Source organism: Mustela nigripes, chromosome 2 (assembly GCF_022355385.1).
Source record: "Mustela nigripes isolate SB6536 chromosome 2, MUSNIG.SB6536, whole genome shotgun sequence".
In the NCBI taxonomy this organism is placed as follows: Eukaryota; Metazoa; Chordata; class Mammalia; order Carnivora; family Mustelidae; genus Mustela; species Mustela nigripes.
The window spans coordinates 208,147,845-208,167,480 of record NC_081558.1 but is presented as its reverse complement, the minus strand read 5'-3'; the positions used below and the strand labels follow the sequence as shown (position 1 = coordinate 208,167,480).

General features: G+C 45.1%; 1 protein-coding gene across 1 annotated transcript; it reads left to right on the top strand.

The window, feature by feature from the left end:
* The first annotated feature begins 12,775 nt into the window (after positions 1-12,775).
* On the top strand, positions 12,776-17,174 carry DNAJC28 (DnaJ heat shock protein family (Hsp40) member C28). Its single transcript, XM_059388219.1, has 2 exons — positions 12,776-12,901; positions 13,793-17,174. Exons 1-2 carry the CDS (start codon positions 12,803-12,805, stop codon positions 14,969-14,971), a joined length of 1,278 nt encoding a protein of 425 aa, XP_059244202.1. The 5' UTR covers positions 12,776-12,802; the 3' UTR covers positions 14,972-17,174.
* Positions 17,175-19,636: the final 2,462 nt, after the last annotated feature.

Genomic DNA, 19,636 nt, shown 5'->3' with positions numbered 1-19,636 from the left:
AGGGCTTCAGGAACCAAGAGTTATTTGCCTCTGGAAATTTGTGCTATTGATAAGGTAACCTCCCTGTTTAGGTCTCTAGGACATCTTGTAGAGCAAGGGAGATTCCTGTTCTGCAGGATTGCGATCCCTGCAAGTTAACCATTTATCGTTTTATGGCAGTCCGGGGTGCCTGAGGAATGCCACACACATGGAGGGGAGCGGGTGAAGAGGGGGTGCAAGGCGCCGGCTTTTGCTGTGTCCTCAGCCGGCCTCCTGCTCCCTCATCAGGAGGAAAATTACTAAATTTCCTGATTTACTGACAAGCCCTTAAAACAGGCAGAGTGACTCTCCTGTAGGGACTCAACTACCCTCACCTTGAGGCTTTGCTAAGGGCAAAGGACAATCCTAGCCTGGCTGACCCCCTACCCCCAACCAGGATCCTATAAGTCTACTTTAACAATTCCTTTAGGAAACTTTATCTCTAAACCGCCAAGATACTGTCGACAAGCATTCCCAAGCATATGGCCCACTGATACACATCTAAAGGGTCTCTCAGGAAGGTTTTATTACTGGTAATGAATAACCTTTTCCCCCAGATAATTGCTAGCCCCTCAAGGTCTAGAAACCTTGCTTCCAAAATTCCTTAGAGACTTACATCACCCCCTAATCCCCGCCCCAATTTACAAGTATATAATGGACCACTCCTCACATCCCCAGGGCAGCAGCTCTTCTTGCCCACGGGTTCTGTCCCCGTGCTTTAATAAGCCACCATTCTGCACCAAAGATGTCTCAAGAATTCTTTCTTTCTCATCTGCCCAGACCTCACCCCACCGAACCTCACCTATGTTCTAGAACTTCATCAGCTCAGTTGTTAAGCATCTGCCTTCCGCTCAGGTCAGGCTCCCTGCTGACCTGAGAAGGGAAGCCTGTTTCTCCCTCTCCCACACTCCCTGCTTGTGTTCCTTCTCTCTCTGTGTCTCTCTCTGTGAAATAAATAAAATATTTTTTTTTAAATTTCATTTATTTATTTGACAGATCACAAGTAGGCAGAGAGGCAGGCAGAGAGAGAGGAGGAAGCAGGCTGCCTGCTCAGCAGGGAGCCCGATGTGGGGCTCAATCCCAGGACCCTGAGATCATGACCTGAGCCGAAGGCAGAGGCTTAACCCACTGAGCCACCCAGGCGCCCCAAATAAATAAAATCTTAAAAAATTAAAGTAAAATAAAATAAAATCTGTTTGTCTGAACGGCAATCCTAATCCTCAATCCTCCATTTTTAACCTGGTAATTCTTAACCTGGTAATCCTCGCAGGTGACTTTAGTACAGATGCTAATTCCTCAGTCCCACCTGTATCCTAAGCATTGCCATAAAAGCATGAAAATTTCAGTATTTCCAATCAATTTAATTTAAAAAAAAATTCATGCAGGGGCACCTGGGTGGCTCAGTGGGTTAAGGCCTCTGCTTTCGGCTCAGGTCATGATCCCAGGGTCCTGGGATCGAGCCCCGCATCAGGCTCTCTGCTGGGCAGGGAGCCTGCTTCCTCCTCTCTCTCTGCCTGCCTCTCTGCATACTTGTGATCTCTGTCTGTCAAATGAATAAATAAAATCTTAAAAAAAAAAATTCATGCATTGAAGTGTTCGTGGGCACTCACAGTCAACCTGCATTTTAAATTTTTCTGCATCACGAAACTCCACAAACTCTTACAGGGGAAAAAAAATTGTTTTGTTATCACAGTATCACTCAATCCCTTGACTGCTTCAGTTAGGTGCAGAAACAAAATAAGATCTATTGCCAAAAAATCATTTTAAATTAAATATTCAGCTGACAGATCTAATCCGTCTCCCTTCATTTTTGTTGAAAGCCAAGTATTGAAAACCTTCCAGTTTAAAGGATTTATCTTGCTTTCTTAGCATCCGCAGCAAATCAGCCTTTTCAATTGCGCATTTGTTTGGTGCCCTGAGGGTGTTCAGAGAACCCTAGTAAGATTCGGGATGTATGCAAGGCGTGCCTTTCTTTTGCAAAATGAGGGAATTTTGTTCGAGAGAGGTGGGATTGCTTTGAACCTTCAGGGAATCGAGCCTGACTGCTTGGATCACACTCCTAGCTCCTTAGCTCAGAGACAGAGTTCAGGCACTGGGACTGAGTGGGTAGGCGAGTGTAGATGATTTAGGTCATCAGAGTGCACAAGTCACAGAGCTTCAGAGCCCTAGCATGCTTAGCAATCAAGTGAGAGAAAGGTCTTCAAAGGAACCTGAAAATGCACCAACAGTGCGGTGGCAGGCCCAGGAGAGAGGGCTGCCACCGAAGCTGGGAGAAGGGGGTCTCAAGGAACAGGAAATAAGTTTCTGGCTCCTTTCTCCTCTTAGAGGCCGAGGTAGAAATAGCTCCCGCCACCCCATCACGCACCTTTCAGCAAGCCAGAAAAGCCCACATCTGACATCCATCCCCTTGCGCGGGAGGCTCTGGGGCCCCAGGCAGGCTCCCCAGAAAGCCCTGGAGAAGGAGAGAAGGAGGCAGTGTCCGCCAGAAGCCAGATCTACACGTCCAGCCAGAGGAAACAGGACAGTAAAGCCTCCCCTTCCTTTTCAAGTTTTCCATCTGGCCGGTCACAGTTTGGGGAACACAAATTCCTCGAGTCCACTGAACAAACGTGTGAGGATCACACAACCCGGATATTTGTCTGCTCACACTCCTGGAACAGAAGACCGCAGATAGGGGCTTATCCAGAAATTCTTCTCTCACCGTTCTGGAGGTTGGATGTTCAAGATCAAGGTTTCTGAGGTCACCTCCTCACTGCGTTCTCGCCTAGCCTGTTGCGCCCAGGCATTCCCCGGTGCCCCTGTGTGTGTCCACACTTCCTCCTCTCCTAAGGACACCAGTTAGCTTGGATTAGGGGGCACCCCAATAGCCTTATGTTAACTTAATTGCTCCTTTAATTATTTCCTACATACTAAGGTACTGGGGGGTTAGAAGTTTAACATTCAAATTTGGGGAGGGGAAAAACAATGCAGCTCTTGACGTCTATTATCTCCTCCCCAAATTAGTGCGTTTTCAGGTGGCCCTTCTGGGACAGAGAGCCACGACTGCAGGGGGCATCTTCTGGCCACTAGAAGAGCCAGCCTGACTGCCATCCAGGCTTGACTGTTGGCAGAGATCATGCTGAATAAGGGAGCGTAAACGCTGTGGGAGTCCTCTGCAAATATTATTTTCTTCAAAAGAATGTTGGGATTTTTTCGGATCAATATATGCTGTTAAGTGAGAAGGCTAAAGGAAGGTGTGTAGGTGTACTGCGCTCCCATTTGTATATTAAAGGGAAATGGGAGTAACATGCACTCTTTTTGTTTTTGAGGTTTTTTGTTGTTGTTGTTGGTGGTGGTGGTGGTTTTTGTTTTTTGAAAGAGAAGCAGGGAGAGTTAGAGGGCGGGAGGGGGTGGGACAGGGGCGGAGGGAGACTCTCGGGCAGTCTCTCCACTGAGCATGGAGTCCCACGTGGGGCTTGATATCACAACCCCGAGATCTCGACCTGAGCCCCAATCAAGAGTCAGATGCTTGGGGCACCTGGGTGGCTCAATGGATTCAAGGCTCTGCCTTTGGCTCGGGTCATGATCTCGGGGTCCTGGGATCGAGCCCCACATGGGGCTCTCTCCCTCTGCCTGCCTCTCTGCCTTCTTGTGATCTCTGTCAAATAAATACAATCTTTAAGAAAAAAAAAAATAAAATCAGATGCTTAACCAAATGCACCACCCAGGCATCCCAAGGGCATTCCCTTTTTTTCTTTTTTTAAAGATTTTATTCATTTATTTGACAGAGCGTGAGTGAGCACGAGTTGGGGAAGGGGGCATAGGGAGAGGGAGAAGCAGACTCTGCACTGAGCAAGAACCCCAACATGGGGCCCGATCCCAGGACCCTGGGATCATGACCCGAGCCCTGAAGACAGACCGCTAACCGACTGAGCTCCCAGGCGCCCTCCCAAGGGCATTCTCCAGCGTTGATTATCTCCACAAGGGTGCACAGCAGCTGCTACTCCTGCCTTAGCCAAGGAGGGGGCAGGGATGAGAGAATTTTCAGGCGTTTTTGCTTTTTAAAACTACTATTCAGTTTGTTAAAGTTACACATTCAAAACTCAGCTTACAGATCTTGTTTTTTTCAAAGACTTTATTTATTTATTTAACAGAGAGACATAGCAAGAGAGGGAACAGAGTGGGGGAGTAGGAGAGGGAGAAGCAGGCTTCCCGCCAAGCAGGGAGCCTGATGCAGGACTTGATCCCAGGACCCTGGTATCATAACCTGAGCAGAAGACAGACACTTAATGACTGACTGAGCCACCCAGGCACCCCTATTTTTTTTTATTTTACTTTTTTTTAAGTAATCCCTGAGCCCAACATGGGGCTCGAACTCACGACCCCAAGAGCAAGAGCCGCCTGCTCCACCCCACTGACTGAGCCCGCCAGGCAACCCTATTTCTTAGTAAACATTAACCATTGCTGTGAAGGGGACTTTGGTTAATAGTTGACTCCACTGACACATGAACACACTTGAGGCTGAATTTTAAGTTTGCAATGCTTGCTTTGCCTTCGCAATACTTTTATTATCTGACTGAAGAATTCTCTGAGAATTTTTTTCAAATAATTTTTTTTTAAAGATTTTATTTATTTATTTGACAGAGGGAGATCACAAGTAGGCAGAGAGGCAGGCAGAGAGAGAGGCGGGGGAAGCAGGCTCCCCGCTGAGCAGGGCGCCTGATGCAGGACTTGATCCCAGGACCCTGGGATCAGGACTTGAGTCGAAAGCAGAGGCTTAACCCACTGAGCCATCCAGGTGCCCCAAGAATTACTTTTATACCTTCAAAAATTTTAAGTTGATGGCTAAAATTCTATCAGATGTGTTGATAACATATAAATTGAGGAAGATTTCAATTTTTTAAAAAGATTTTATTTTTTTGAGAGAGAGTGTGCACCTGCGTGAGAGAAAGGGAGCACGAGTTGGGTGAGGGGCAGAGAGAGAAGCAGGCCCCTCGCTGGGCAGGGAGCCCATGGGGGAGCTCCATCCCCCAACTCCGGGATCAGGACCTGAGCCAAAGGTAAATGCTTAACCCACTGGGCCACCCAGTCACCCCAGGAAGATTTCAATTTTAAATCAAAGTCTAAATCACTTGGGTACACATTTTCAATGATAACTTATGACTGCCATAAGATTTTATTAGGTATGAATTTCTAAATATTAAACTTTATTAAATATTAAATATAAACAAAATGCCAACTGTACTGCCACTTCCTGAAGGCACCCGGGAGAATGAGGCACAAACAAGTCACCTGCAAGAGAGTGGAAGCAGGGGACAACAGTAGAAAAGATTTTGTCGCCGGGTGCCTGGGTGGCTCAGAGGGTTAAAGCCTCTGTCTTCGGCTCAGGTCATGATCTCAGGGTCCTGGGATGGAGCCCCACATCTGGCTCCCTGCTCAGCAGGGAGCCTGCTTCCCCTCTCTCCCTCTGCCTGCCTCTCTGCCTACTTGTGATCTCTGTCAAATAAATAAATAAAAATCTTTAAAAAAAAAAAAAGGAAAAACTAAAGACTGTCACCCCAAACAACTCCTCAGTCCCGTATTTATTAGATATAGACAGTAACCAACAAAGGAGCCGAAGAAGGCTATACATTAATCATATTTCTTGTAGATAAACAAGAAGGAAAGCAAAATCTATCTGGTCAAGCAGCATCAAGTTTATAGTTGATCAAACACATTCAAAGGGCTCTGTCTAATTAGCCACGGGTGTCTCCGGGGAAGGCAAGAACGGAAAAAAGCAGCAGGCGGCGTTCCGTCCTGAGCGAGCCCGCATCCCCAGCTACAAGGACGCACATCATCCTCTGCCCCAGAGGCCTGTTGCCAGTGTATGTTTTTCTTAAGGCTGTATCTAAACATGCTTGGTAACTAGTAGAATTTCTCATGGGTTATATTTTAAGTAATACATTGTTCTGAGGGACAGTTACACTGTACTCCCAATTTCTTAACATAAAAATACAGACACTTTGATTTTCCATTGAGATAGAATTCATACTATCAAATTCAACTGTTGAAATACAATTCAGTGATTTCTACAATAGTGACAAGGTTGTGCAACAATAACCACTACCTACTTCCAGAACATTTTCATTACTCCAAAAGGAGACCCTGGTCTACTAGCACTCACTCACTCATCGTTACTATCTGGCTTCTTCACGTAGCATGTTTCCAGGGTCCATCCATGTTGTGATGTGTCTCAGCACTTTATACTTTTTCATGATGTTGTAATAATCTGTTGTGTGCATATGGCACATTTATCCATTCTTCGGTTGATAGGCACATGGGTTATATCTGCTTTTTGGCCATCATAAATAATGCTGCTATGAACAGTTAAATACATGTGGAAATAGATTTCCAGTTCCTTTCAGTATACACCCAGGAGGGGGAACTGCTGAGTCATGTGACAACTCCATGTTTTAACTTTTGGGCACTCGCAAACTGTTTTTTTCTTTCCTTTAATATTTTATTCATTTATTTATTTGACAGAGAGAGAGATCACAAGTAGGCAGAGAAGCAGGCGGGGGGGGGGGGGAAGCAGGCTCCCCCCTGAGCAGAGAGCTCGATGTGGGGGCTTGATCCCAGGACCCTGAGATAGTGACCTGAACCCGAGGCAGAGGCTTAACCCACTGAGCCACCAGGCACCCCTCGCAAGCTGTTTTCTAAAGGAGTTGTTCCATTTTACCTTCTCACCAGCAGTATGTGAGGGTTTGGGATTTCTCCTAACACTCGCCATCACCTGTTGTTCTGATTACTAAGCCACTGTGTCATCAAGGATGTAGAGTAACAGGTATTCCTGGATAGGATGGAGTGCAAATTGACTCATCCTTTTCCAAATATAATTTAGCAAAATATATTTATTCAGAAAATACACTGGCCACCTTTCCATGACTATACCTAGAGATCGGGTTCATTCTTTTTACAGGCTGCAGAGTGAGGGATGTTTCATAATTTACATTTCCGATCGCCTGCAGTTACTTGCTCCCTCCCCCTTTATTTTTATTTTTTTAATTTTGTTTGCTATTATAGTGATTCAAGTGAAAATCTTGGACTCCTTCTAAGATTTTCAGAGGTAATCAAGATCCTAAAGTTTGTGTGACGCGTTCTTATGCTGAGCATGGCCTTTTAAATGGCCAATTTATTTATTTAAGATTTTATTTATTTATTTGACAGAGAGATCACAAGCAGGCAGAGAGGCAGCAGAGAGAGAGGAGGAAGCAGGCTCCCCGCTGAGCAGACAGCCCGATGTGGGGCTCCATCCCAGAACTCTGGGATCATCACCTGAGCCAAAGGCAGAGGCTTAACTGACTGAGCCACCCAGGCGTCCCTAAATGGCCAATTTATTAAGAACATTCTGTCATTGCCACTTTGTGTATTTTTATTATGTTAATGGTTTGGAGAAAAAGATCTTTTTTTTCTTTTTTTTTTTTTAAGATTTTATTTATTTATTTGACAGAGAGAGATAGATCACAAGCAGGCAGAGAGGCAGACAGAGAGGGGGAAGCAGGCTCACCGCTGAGCAGAGAGCCAGACGCGGGGCTCAATCCCAGGACCCTGAGATATGACCTGAGCCGAAGGCAGAGGCTTAACCCACTGAGCCACCCAGGCGCCCCAAGATCTTGTTTTTCTTACTAGCAGAATTTTAGGGCCTAGAGAATTTCTGGGCCTAGAGAAGAGAAAGAAATTGATTTGTATTTTTCTTTGATAAACCACTTGGCATCAGGAATGGGACAGATATCAGCACATAAACACATGCTTGCAAGGTACCCAGTTGAAGATAAATGATCCTTGAAAGCCTGAGTGAAGTGGCAAACTTCCGTGCTTCTGTTTTCTGCACGAAGTGCTGAAACTCCGAGTGCGTTTTCGAGAAGACAAGGCAGGGAGAAAGGAGACGAGAGGTATACGGCACCTGACTGGGCCTGGGACAGGACAGATGGCTCCTCGCAACTTTTAGGAAATTCTGCTTGGTGGCTTTGAATGGAACCCTCCCTTCTGTGTCCTCTAAAACATCTTTAATGAAATAACCATTTTTAAGAAAGATTTTATTTATTTGAGAGCAAGAGAGAGAGCATAAGCAGGGGGGAGGGGCAGAGGGCTAGGGAGAAGCAGAGACCCGCCCAGCAGGGCCTAATCCCAGGACCCTGGGATCATGACCTGAGCCAAAGGCAGCCGCTTAATTGACTGAGCCACCCACGTGCCCCTGAAATGTCCATTTTTTCACTGATTACTTTACGAAATGAAGAGGAGGGCTCAGGCCTGCCAGGGGGCCAGACGACACAGGCACAGAGCTCCCAAGAGTGTTGCTGGGAAATGATTTCTTGTTCTTGGCACTTTTGTCAGCTGATTTGGACACAAATAATACATTTCAAAATCTAGTAAATGACTTAACAAAGGTCTGGTGCTACTAACTCCATTCTGAAATAAATTCCTTCCGGAACTGAGGGTGTTATTTTAGAAAGCTATATGCCAAACCAATATGCAAATACTCTTTTAACACTTTCTTTCCCTTTTGCAGCATGTCTGCCCTCTGGGTTGGGAAGGATATAGGAAAAATCTTGCACTAACTCTGCAGATCAAATCTGCAGATTTAGACCGGCAGAAAAATCTGCCACTGGGGCGCCTGGGTGACTCAGTCAATTGAGTTTCTGCCTTTGGCTCAGGTCATGATCACAGGGTCTTGGGATTGAGTTTCACATCAGGGTCTTAGGATCCACCAGTCCTGCATCGGGACTGCTTCTCCCTCTACATGCTGCTTCTCCTGCCTGTGCTCCCTCTCTGACAAATGAATAAATAAAATCTGAAAGAAAGAGAGAGAGAGAGAGGGAGGGAGGAAGGAAGGAAGGTCTGCCACAAGCTGTGTAGCTTTGGGCAACTGTGACCATCAAAAATGTTTCCCCCGGGGCACCTGGGTGGCTCAGTGGGTTAAAGCCTCTGCTTTGGGCCTGGATCCTGATTCCAGGGTCCTGGGATCGAGCCCCGCATCAGGCTCTCTGCTCAGCGGGAGCCTGCTTCCTCCTCTCTCTGCCTGCCTCTCTGCCTACTTGTGATCTCTGTCAAATAAATAAATAAAATCTTTAAAAAAAAAATGTTTCCCCCATTTTATTTTCTCTTAAGGGCTCCAGCTTCTCCACATCCTCACCACTTGTTATTTTGTTTTGTTCTGTCTGATAGCCGCTGTCCTAATGCGTGTGAGGTGCTAACTCACTGTGGGTTTGATTTCCTTTCACCAGGATCAGTGGTGCTGAGCTTCTCTGCGATTACTTGTGGCCCTTCGAATACCTTCTTTGGAGAGATGTCTAGTCAAGTCCTTTTTGCCTATCTTTAATCTACTGATTTCTTAAAATGATTTTTATAGTTTTATATAGTTAGAATCATATATAGAGCCTTTTCAGATCAGTTTCTTTCACTCAGCAATATGCATTTAAGGTTCTTCCTTTTCTTTTCTTTTTTTTTTTTAAGGCTTTATTTATTTATTTGACACAGACAGAGATCACAAGTAGGCAGAGAGACAGGCAGAGAGAGAGGGGGAAGTAGGCTCCCTGCTGAGCCGAGAGCCCGAAGTAGGGCTTGATCCCAGAACCCTGAGACCATGACCTGAGTCGAAGGCAGAGGCTTTAACCCACTGAGCCACCTAGGTGCCCCTCTTCCTTGTCTTTTCGAGGCCTGACAGCTCAATTACTTTTTATCACTGAATGATATTTTATTGTATGTACAAACCACAGTTTCATTTGCTGAAGGACATCTTGGTTCCTTCCAATTTCTGGCAATTATGAATAAATTCTTTTTAAAAAGTTAAAAAGTGCCTAAGCAGAATAGTTGTAATACAAAAACCTTCCAAATCATCTTTCCCCAGATTTTCCGAATAACATTTCACTCCATCTGGTTTATTGTTTGTTCTTTCTCCCTTGCCCTGTACATGCATTTATTTCTAAGTCACTGGAGAGTAATTTGCAGACATCATATCCCTTTCTCCATAAATATTTCAACATGTACTTCCTAAGAACAAAGACAGAAACACTCACTCACTATGGATATCTCCCAGAGTAGATAATTAAACCGCGCTGTCAAGGAAAGAACAGAAATTATGCGATTCTTTCATTTCATTTAATGTAAGAAATGCTATTTAATCAGGAAGGGCACCTTCAAAAGAAGTTTGGGTAACAAACTAGATTTACATACTCATTTCCTGCGCTCTTCCATGGAGAACAGCTCGGACCAAATGATCCAGTATGACCTCACCAGAGGGCAGGCAGAAGCACAGGGAGGCAGGCAGGGAACCTGACGTGGGGATCCACCCTGGATGGCAGGATCATGACCTGAGCTGAAGGCAGACTCTTAACTGACTGAGCCACCAAGACACCCCAGCATCAAACTCCTTCTTCAGCAAACAGAAATGAATGAAGATGGCACCCAGAGGGGTGCCTGGCTGGCTGTCAATACAACATGCAACTCTTCATCTCAGGGTCTTGAATTCAAGCCCCACCCTGGGTGTGGAGCCTACTTAAAATAAAAACAGAAAAATGAAAAATAATTTTTAAAAAGATGGCACCCAGAAAGGAAAGCATATTCATGGTGGTTCTAGGAACTGTAGCTCTAGAAGTTACCATTTGCAAGCGTCATCGGACAATATGTGGTTTTAAGATGCAGACCGAACCACAAGTCAAGCTTCAGGAAGTGTAATTTTTTTGGTTACTATGGTAACTTATGGGCAATAAATCAGTTTCTTTGCAATTATCACAGAATAAACAAATAAAAGAGAAGGAAAAAAGACGTGGATTAAAACAGAGCCTTTGGGGGACCTGGCTGGCTCAGTCGGTGGAGCCCAAGATTCCTGATCTCAGGGTTTTGAGTTCAAGCCCTACGCTGGATGTAGTGATTATCTAAAAATAAAATCTTAAAAAGAAAAAAAAAGGGGGGGCACCTGGGTGTCTCAGTCGGTGAAGCACTGGCCTTCTGCTCAGGTCATGATCCCATAATCCCGGGAGATCAAGATCTGCATCGGGTCCTTTGTTCAGTGGGTAGCCTGCTTCTCCGTCTCCTTCGACCTGCTGCTCTGCCTACTTGTGCTGTCAAATAAATAAATCTTAAAAAAAATTTTAAAAAGGCACATATATAGAGGGAAAGAATGGTAAAGCAAATGTGGCAACCCAATACAATACCCAAAAGCTGGCTGCCTTCATATTTCTTATACATGAGAAAAGTTAATTCCCCCAATCAGTTAGCTGGTTTGCATTTTGCAGCTGCAAGTGTTCCTACTGGATTAAGCAGCCAACTCCAATTCGCTTTCTACAAGTACACAATCATGCTATAAAACTGACACTTTTTGAGAGAAACTGACTGACAGTTCTAGTAACTTACAAAAGGCACTTAACTACATAGTGCTAAAGTGCAAACATCAAAATGAGATTTGTGATGAGTCCTTTCAAAACGCAAAGTGCTATAAATATATGAGTAGTTTTTAAAGCTGTGTTTTGCATTCTTTTCCACTTTAATGCTGTGTTTAAGATGCTGGCCAGAAAAGTTAGCTCTGTAGAAACACTACTTTGCTTCACACAGAACTCTACGTTGTTTGCTTATAAGGAAATCCCTCTGCATCCGTATTTAAGTCTTTCTCTGTGCAACTACATAGGAGGTAGCAACTTCTTGTTACATTGTCTCATTCAGAAGTTTAGAAAGGCCAGAACCTATTTCTGGCTCCTTTTAGGAAATACAGTCATAATAGAATACATTGCTTAATGCGCCAGGCATTTTGCAAAGTGGCTTACATATCTTGTGCAACTCTCACAAAAATTCAGTGCGTTTTATGCAATTATTATTTCATCGTACGTAAAATGAGGAAAATACACTTACAGGGCTGTTGTAAGGATTAAAAGAGATTATACATGAAGCACTTAGCACAGCAGCTGACAAAAAGTGCTAAATATACACTTACCATTTATTGGTACCCTTATTTTACTGGTAAACAGACACAGAGAGAAAAGCAGTTTTCTGCCTTTCTCTATTTTTTCTTTTTTAAAAAATCATCTCCCCGTTCAGGAGGGGGAAACAGGAAATCCCCTTGACAGTGGCTGAGCTCAAAAGCCAGGAGACCCCTGTTTTGATCTGGATCTCGACTGTCCTCAACCCCTACCTACCAACGCCTGGCTAGGCGAGCTGCCCAGTAAGTAGTTGCTGAATTAACGAAGACCAGGTTTCTCGCCCGGGTCAGGGAGACGCTTCTGGGTGGGGCAGAACGTTCAGGTCTGCGCTCGCGCCCCATCTGCAGACCCGGAAGAGGCTGTTTAGACCTGTTCGGGCAAACGACCTTGTCGACCCTTCCCAAAAGCACGTTACCGAGGGCCGTCGCCCCCGAACCACAGCGACTTCAAGGTTGCCAACCTACACTCACCACACCCTGCAATGGAGGATGCCCACCCCGGTTCCGGCCCCCGCCACATTTCGCTTCCCCCGCCCGCCGCCTCCTCCCGGGAAGGCATAGGCACCTGGCGAAGGCCGCCGCGTGCCTCACTTTCCCCCGAACTACATCTCCCACAATCCCCATCGGCCGGACCCCCACGCCCGCTGCTGGTGGGAGTGGGGGCGGGGCGGAGCCTTCCGAGCCGTCCCGCCTGTGTCCCCCAGGGTAGAGTTCATTTTAGGAGAGATTCCTGGGTTCCCTGTTAAAGTAGGACCTCTGTCCCGATTAGGTCCGACTCTGTCCTCTGTACCCACTGTGGTCCCCTCACGGTAAGACGACAGATGGTCTAGTCCAGCGGAGACACTCCCCCTGCGCATGGAGACCGGCGGAGAGCGAAGGGCAAGACCGCGCACGCATGCGCAGAGGCGCAGCTTGGGGGCGGGAGCCGCTAAGCCCCTTCCCAAGGCTGTGAAGGTGAGTAGGGGGCGGAGCGGGGCGTGTCCCTCGGGACTGAGCACTGCCGGGTCTTGGCCACCCGGGGCTCAGCCTCCACCATCCAAACTATAAAGCCGTTGACCCCAACTGTCCAGAAACTTGGAGTCCCCAGGAGCTCGGTTCTAGCGTTTGTACGTCAAAATCCCACTTCTGATTAAACCACTTCTGGCATTTAATTGCCATTATCTAGTTGTAAGTTGTTCTCTTCTGCTAGACCATGAGTTTCAAGAAATAACAGCTAACGTGTCGGGAGGGCCCAGATTTCATCTCGGTTTTCTAGCATGTAGCAAACATCTCCTTGGTAAGGTAGGGAGCTTTGGGACACTTGATTTCTATTCAGTTTACTGTCAGGCTACGTACATACTTGCTCCTGTTCTCTGTTTCATGTGTGTAAGTTTCATGAGAAGACCCCTCGAGATGATGAAGACAGTTTTACACTAAAGATGCAGTGGCCGTGATGAAGTTGATAATTTGCTGGGGATACAGAGAATTAAGCAAAACCTTATTGTGCCCTAACCCTAACCATTTTCCTTACACTTTGCTCTGTGACTGGGTTATGTTGCTTTATCTTGGGGACCAACATTTTCTCTTAAAATGGGCAGACTGGATGAGATCTCTAAAAACCTGCAGCTCTGAAATTCTGTGGTTGCTTAGTGAGGAGTAGAATCCAGATTATATCACAATATGTTAATACTAAGCATCATCAACTTCAATTTCTCTGCTAACATATGTGAAATATAGCTATAAACATTTGGCAGCAGCATTAGAAATATACCGCCCCTTATCGTACCTGTAATTTCCTTATTGCTGAAAACATGAGATTGCTGATAATACAACTTCCTTCACTCTTTATTTGTTGTCCGTTTGTAGGCCATCACTGGGAAGATTATGAACATGACGTATGTGACAATGGCTCAAATCTTAAGGTCTCATCTGATAAATGTTCCAGTGATATCTAATAGACAGAAAATGCTCCCATATCTTGGTGTCATTAGACACAGAGCAGTGTCAACTCATATATCCAAAAAGAAGATGCGAGAATATTATAGGCTGCTAAATCTGGATGAAGGTTGCTCTGCGGATGATGTCAGGGAATCTTTTCATAAGCTTGCCAAGCAATACCATCCGGACAGTGGCTCTGATACTGCGGATTCGGCAACATTTGTAAGGATCGAAGAAGCTTATCGGAAGGTGCTTTCCCACGTGCTAGAACAAACAAATGCCCGACAGAATAAAGTTGAAGAAGCAGAGGAAGAAGAAGACAAATTCAAATACAAAACACCCCAACACCGGCATTATTTAAGTTTTGAAGGTATTGGTTTTGGAACTCCGAGTCAACGAGAGAAGCAGTATAGGCAGTTTCGAGCTGACCGTGCAACTGAGCAAGTCATGGAGTATCAGAAGCAGAAGCTACAAAGCCAGTATTTCGTGGACAGTTTAATTGTTAAAGATGTGAGGCAGAGTAAAGAACAAAAGATAACTCAGGCTATAGAGCGTTTAGTAGAGGATCTCATTCAGGAGTCAATGGCCAAAGGAGACTTTGATAACCTCAGTGGGAAGGGAAAACTTCTAAAAAAATTTTCTGGCTGTTCATATATTGATCCCATGACTCACAACCTGAACAGAATACTGATAGATAATGGATATCAACCAGAATGGATCCTAATGCAAAAGGAAATAAAGGATACCATTGATCAACTCAGAGAGGTGATCTTAGCATCCAGGAAAAAACTTGGGAACCCCATGACACCAACTGAACAGAAACAGTGGACCCAAGTTTGTGAGCAGTTTCAAGAAAACATCAGAAAACTAAACAAGCGAATTAATGATTTTAATTTGATTGTTCCCCTCCTGACCTGGCAAAAAGTCCATTTTGATGCACAGAAAGAAATTGCCAGAGCCCAGGAAGTATATGAGAGCCTTGTAAGAGCAGAAGAAGTCACAAATAAAAACCCAAACAACATTGATCGGGGAGAAAGGGAGAAAACACCTGAAGTCAAGACAGGTTTTTTTAACTGGATGAATGTGTGGAAATTTATTAAAACATGACCACTTAAATATTCACAGTACTGCCTCAAACCATTTTCGGTTGTACTGATGTCACTCTTAGAAGCTGAGATATACTGTGGTAACACAAGTGATGAGAACTCTGAATCTCTGTACTTTTTTCAAAACTAATCACATCTCCAGGGATGCGTGAGGGAGAAAGCTGTAAGAAACAGAGCCTGAGACATATTTGACCAGCTTTGCTCTGAGGACGTTGCAGGAAAAGAAGGGAACCTCTAGGAAATAAAACCCATTCTGGAGTATAGATGTCAGTCATGGGTGAAATGAATTAGGACAAGGACTCAGAAGGGGAGTCATATAAAGGGCATTCCAGAAAGTCTTGGTGCAGTTTTCAGCTCTAATAACTCAAAAGACAGTTGGCTATTGCCATCTTCAAACATAGTTACTGCAGCAAACAACTATAACAAGCAAGCCTTAAAAAGTATTATCAGAAGTCACAAAACTAAGGAATGGACTGTAGGCAAGCAAACTTTCAAATGATGAATGTCTTTTTGCAAGCTTGCTACATACATACCCCTGAGTTATTAAAGCTTACAATTGTTCTAAGACTTTCAGGACATTCTTTATGCGGGTGGAAATGTTATAATCAGGAAATTAGCCTAATGGATTTATTGCACTCTTCTTTTTTTTATAAACCGTCTTTGTGGAAACTGAATCAAAACAAAACAAAACAAAAAACCACGAAATACCCGAGTTGTACTTTTTCTTGCCTAACTTCATTATGTTAGCTGTACAAATCCATCAGCCAAGCTTGTTGATATAGCTGTTCTAGAAGTAGATTCTAGTGGCCACTTTTTTTTTTTTTTTTTTTTTTTTTTTTAAGATTTTATTTACTAGTGGCCACTTTTAAAGAGTTTGGGTATATTTTCTGCATCTTTGGAGGTAAAAAAAAACAAAACTCCTTGCGCTCAGTGGAAACTTGAGGTTTCATTTCTGGCTTCATCGCTAAGTCTACCTGAAGCCTTTCTGTGTCATGTTACAGATTCCCCAGGGGCTTTTTCTGTATGAAAATCTCAGTGTAGCGATCCAATTTCTGGTCTAAGGAACTCTTTCATGAATGAAAAGGTGTCTGAATTTTGCTCCAGTTTGCACTTTTGGCAAATGACTAGAGATTGACATTCGTGAGATTGTTGTGTTCCATCCACTTTCAAAAAAATCTGACTTTTTTAAGTTTGTGTAATTGCGTTAGTTACTAGAAGAGCTGGGCTACTAGAAGAGTTGGGCTACTAGAAGAGCACCAAGTGTTCAAAGGGAGATCTGTTTCCTTATTGAACTCCAAGTGCGGGCTTATGGATGTGGTTCAAAAAGGGTACTTGCCACTCTGATTTTGAAAGAACAAATTATTTTGTAAAGTGCGTGATGGTTCAGTAAAACTGCAACTTCCGAGGAAATGTCAGGGCCTTCTGCTTAGGTGATGGGGTAATTAATTGGTATTACATGTGATTATTTTACTGAATGAGTTATGTGCCTTCTCCAGTGATGTTATTACTCTAAACAGAATTGTGACCAGTAGGAAATGTAGCTACATAATAAGAAGTATAGTTATAAAACATTTTAAAAGACTAGGATTCTGTGAATCTTGTTAAGAATGGGAATTAGAGGGCACCTGAGTGGCTCAGTGGGTTAAAGCCTCTGCCTTAGGCTCAGGTCATGATCCCAGGGTCCTGGGATCGAGCCCCGAATCGGGCTTTCTGCTCAGCAGGGAGCCTGCTTCCTCCTCTCTCTCTGCTTGCCCCTCTGCCTGCTTATGATCTGTCAAATAAATAAATAAAATCTTTAAAAAAAAAATGGGAATTAGATGCATGACGCCAAGTTGCATTGCAGCAACATAATACAAAGGAAACCATTTTGGGGCGCCTGAGTGGTTCAGTCGTTGGGCATCTGCTTTTGGCACAGGTCATGATCCCAAGTTCCTGGGATCGGGCCCCGCGTCGGGCTCTCTGCTTGGTGGGGAGCCCGCTTCTCCCTCTCCCTCTGCCTGCCGCTCCCCCTGCTTGTGCTCTCTCTCCCCCAGTAAAATAAATGTCTATTAAAAACAAACAAAGGAAACCACTTTCAATATTGGATGACAGAAAGGTAAAGTTATCAGAAAGCACTAGTAAATCCTGAATTTCAGCACACCACGCCTTATGTTTGTAAATGTTGTCTGTATTAATAAGGTTAATAAAGTTCATTTTAATGATTATCCAATGGTCTCTTGTTATATAAATAACCACTAAGAATAATAACCGTATTTTTGACTGACCACCTGAATAAATGCTTTTTATCTTTTTGATTGATGATATAAAAGCTGTAAACAGATTGTTCTTGTGAAGAAGGCAAATTCACTCAGTGAAAAAACATTCACTAATTTAAGGAACTAAGTTTCAGGCCAGAGAAAAGATTTTGGCCGGTTGGTCAGTGTTTCTTGAATTGTGATCTGATGCTTCCTTTTCCTCTGAGGCAGACTTGACCTTTTACTGTCAGTGTTTCACCTTCTAACTTGGCCACTTTTTCAGATGTAGTGGTAATGTCTGAACAACTCCTGAACAGCCTCGCATCAAACACTGCCTGATTCCTAACCTTGAATTTCAGGGCTCCTTTCTTCAGACTCTAGGACCAGGACCCTGGCCCAACATCCTGAGCATACAGCCTCAAATTCCAGTGACTTTTGGCTCCCAGCCATGTGAAATGGTTTATGCCCTTGTTTTGTGTACCTGAGGCCGGTTTGGTACCTGAGGGCTCTTAATTTTCTAGAACAGTTGCAGTACTATTCCTTTTCTTCATGGAGCCACCTGGACAGAGCTCTACACTTGGCATTGGGGTACCTCACAGAGATGGGAGTCATCTGTGACCTTGGCTGTACAATCAGGGCCTGCTGCTTCCTGATGCCCTTCCCTGCTGCTAGCTGCCTGGGACCACCATCACTGGGACCCAGCGACCATTTGGGACCTTCTCGGTACTTCTCAGGCACCCCTCACGCTGGTTTGCTGTTCCTAGAAGGGTTGCGTTTCCTCTTCAACGATGTTCTGTTCATTCAGCGTATATTTGTCGAAGTCCTGAAAGGGAAGCCACCATTCCACCATCCGGATGGTCAGAAATCACTGAGGGGGGACATATGGACCCCTCAGCCCCAAATGTAACCCCCAGTTACTCCTTTTCCTCACTCTTACTGCTGCCACCACCACCCTGGTTCCAGGCAGGGGACACTGACCTCCCTCTCCTCCCCTGGCCTTCAGGCAGACCCACAAATGTGGCATAATACTTCTTGCCCAGCTGAGACCAGACTGCCCCATCAAACTACAGCTTCCTTCAAGGCTTGGGATGACATAGACAAGGGGAAAGCAGTCCTGGGGACAGAAGAGCCTGGCCTGTGGCCCTCCCCTGTTCATCTCTGAGCCCAGTCCTCAACCTGCTGTAGGGGCAGAACCCACCGTTCTCCCACCTCTGAGAGAACCCTCAGGTGCCCTCAGCATGCCTCCACTCCCCCAAGTCTAGATTTAGGAAAATAAGAACTACGGAATTTTCTTTCCTGCCGAGACCAGTTTCAGAGGTCTGGCTTCCTCTTTGAGGACCCACACCTTCCCTAGATGACTAATGGATGTCACTGTCCCCCAGCCCCGCCACCTCTGGTCCTACCTGAGAATCTCAACAGGACAGATTTATCAAATAAGTTTAACATTGTTATAAGAGAGACCTACTCCAAATAAAATCTTTTAAGCAAAAGGGGGCGCCTAGATGGTTCAGGTCATGATCTCGAGGTCCTGGGATCCAACCCGTGTTGGGTTCTGGGTTCAGGGGGAGTCTGTTTGTCCCTCTCCTTCTGCTGCTCATGCTGTCTTTCTCTCTCTCAAGTAAATAAATAAAAACCTAAAAAAAAAAAAAAAGAGAGAGAGAGACATACTCAACAGTTGTGGCGCGGGTCCTTCCTGGTGTACTCTGAGAACCTTTAGCAAGGAGTGTATGGTCCAGTGTTGACTCAGCTTTATAATTTACAGCTGGACCTCTCTGCTTTCACCTCTGTGGGTGAACCTGGGTCCATAGCATTGTCCCCTCCACCTAGCTACAGTTTACACCATGAACTGCCCAGCTGAGCCCCAAAGCTTCTCAGTGAGATTTGCTTAAAGATGAACTTGACGGCTGCTCTACTTTTGGCTGCCTCCCCTCTTCCGAGGGACCTGTATTGATGGTGGTAGATGTGATTCGTCTAGCGGGGATGTGGTTCCTAACACAGGAAGCCAGATCTTCAAAGCTGCTCTTCACAGGAAAGAAGAGCCTTCCTTTCCTTAAACATGCCCCAAAATGGTCCTGTGACCCAGGCTCTGGCAAGACCTGTCCTTGGGGGACAGGGATAAGAATGAAGCATGGAAAGAACGAGGCTGGGTCTCTGGAGAAGCCTCACTCAGCTGCGGCAGGAAGGCGGTGGCTCCCAGGTGCATAAAGTGGCATTAATGTCACCTGCAGGGGTGGCCAAGTCCCTGGCTTAGCGGCAGCTTCGGTCTTCTCCTCCCTAGGTCAGTTCTTCTGTGTCGTTTCAGGCACTGCTCCTAACAATCTCGAGCCACTTTCCGCCCTCCTGCAAGGGCCCATGTCCTTTAACAAAACCCTTTTCTGCTTAATCCTGCTGGGAGGGGAGGGGCTGCCATTTGCAGCTAAGCACTGTGACAT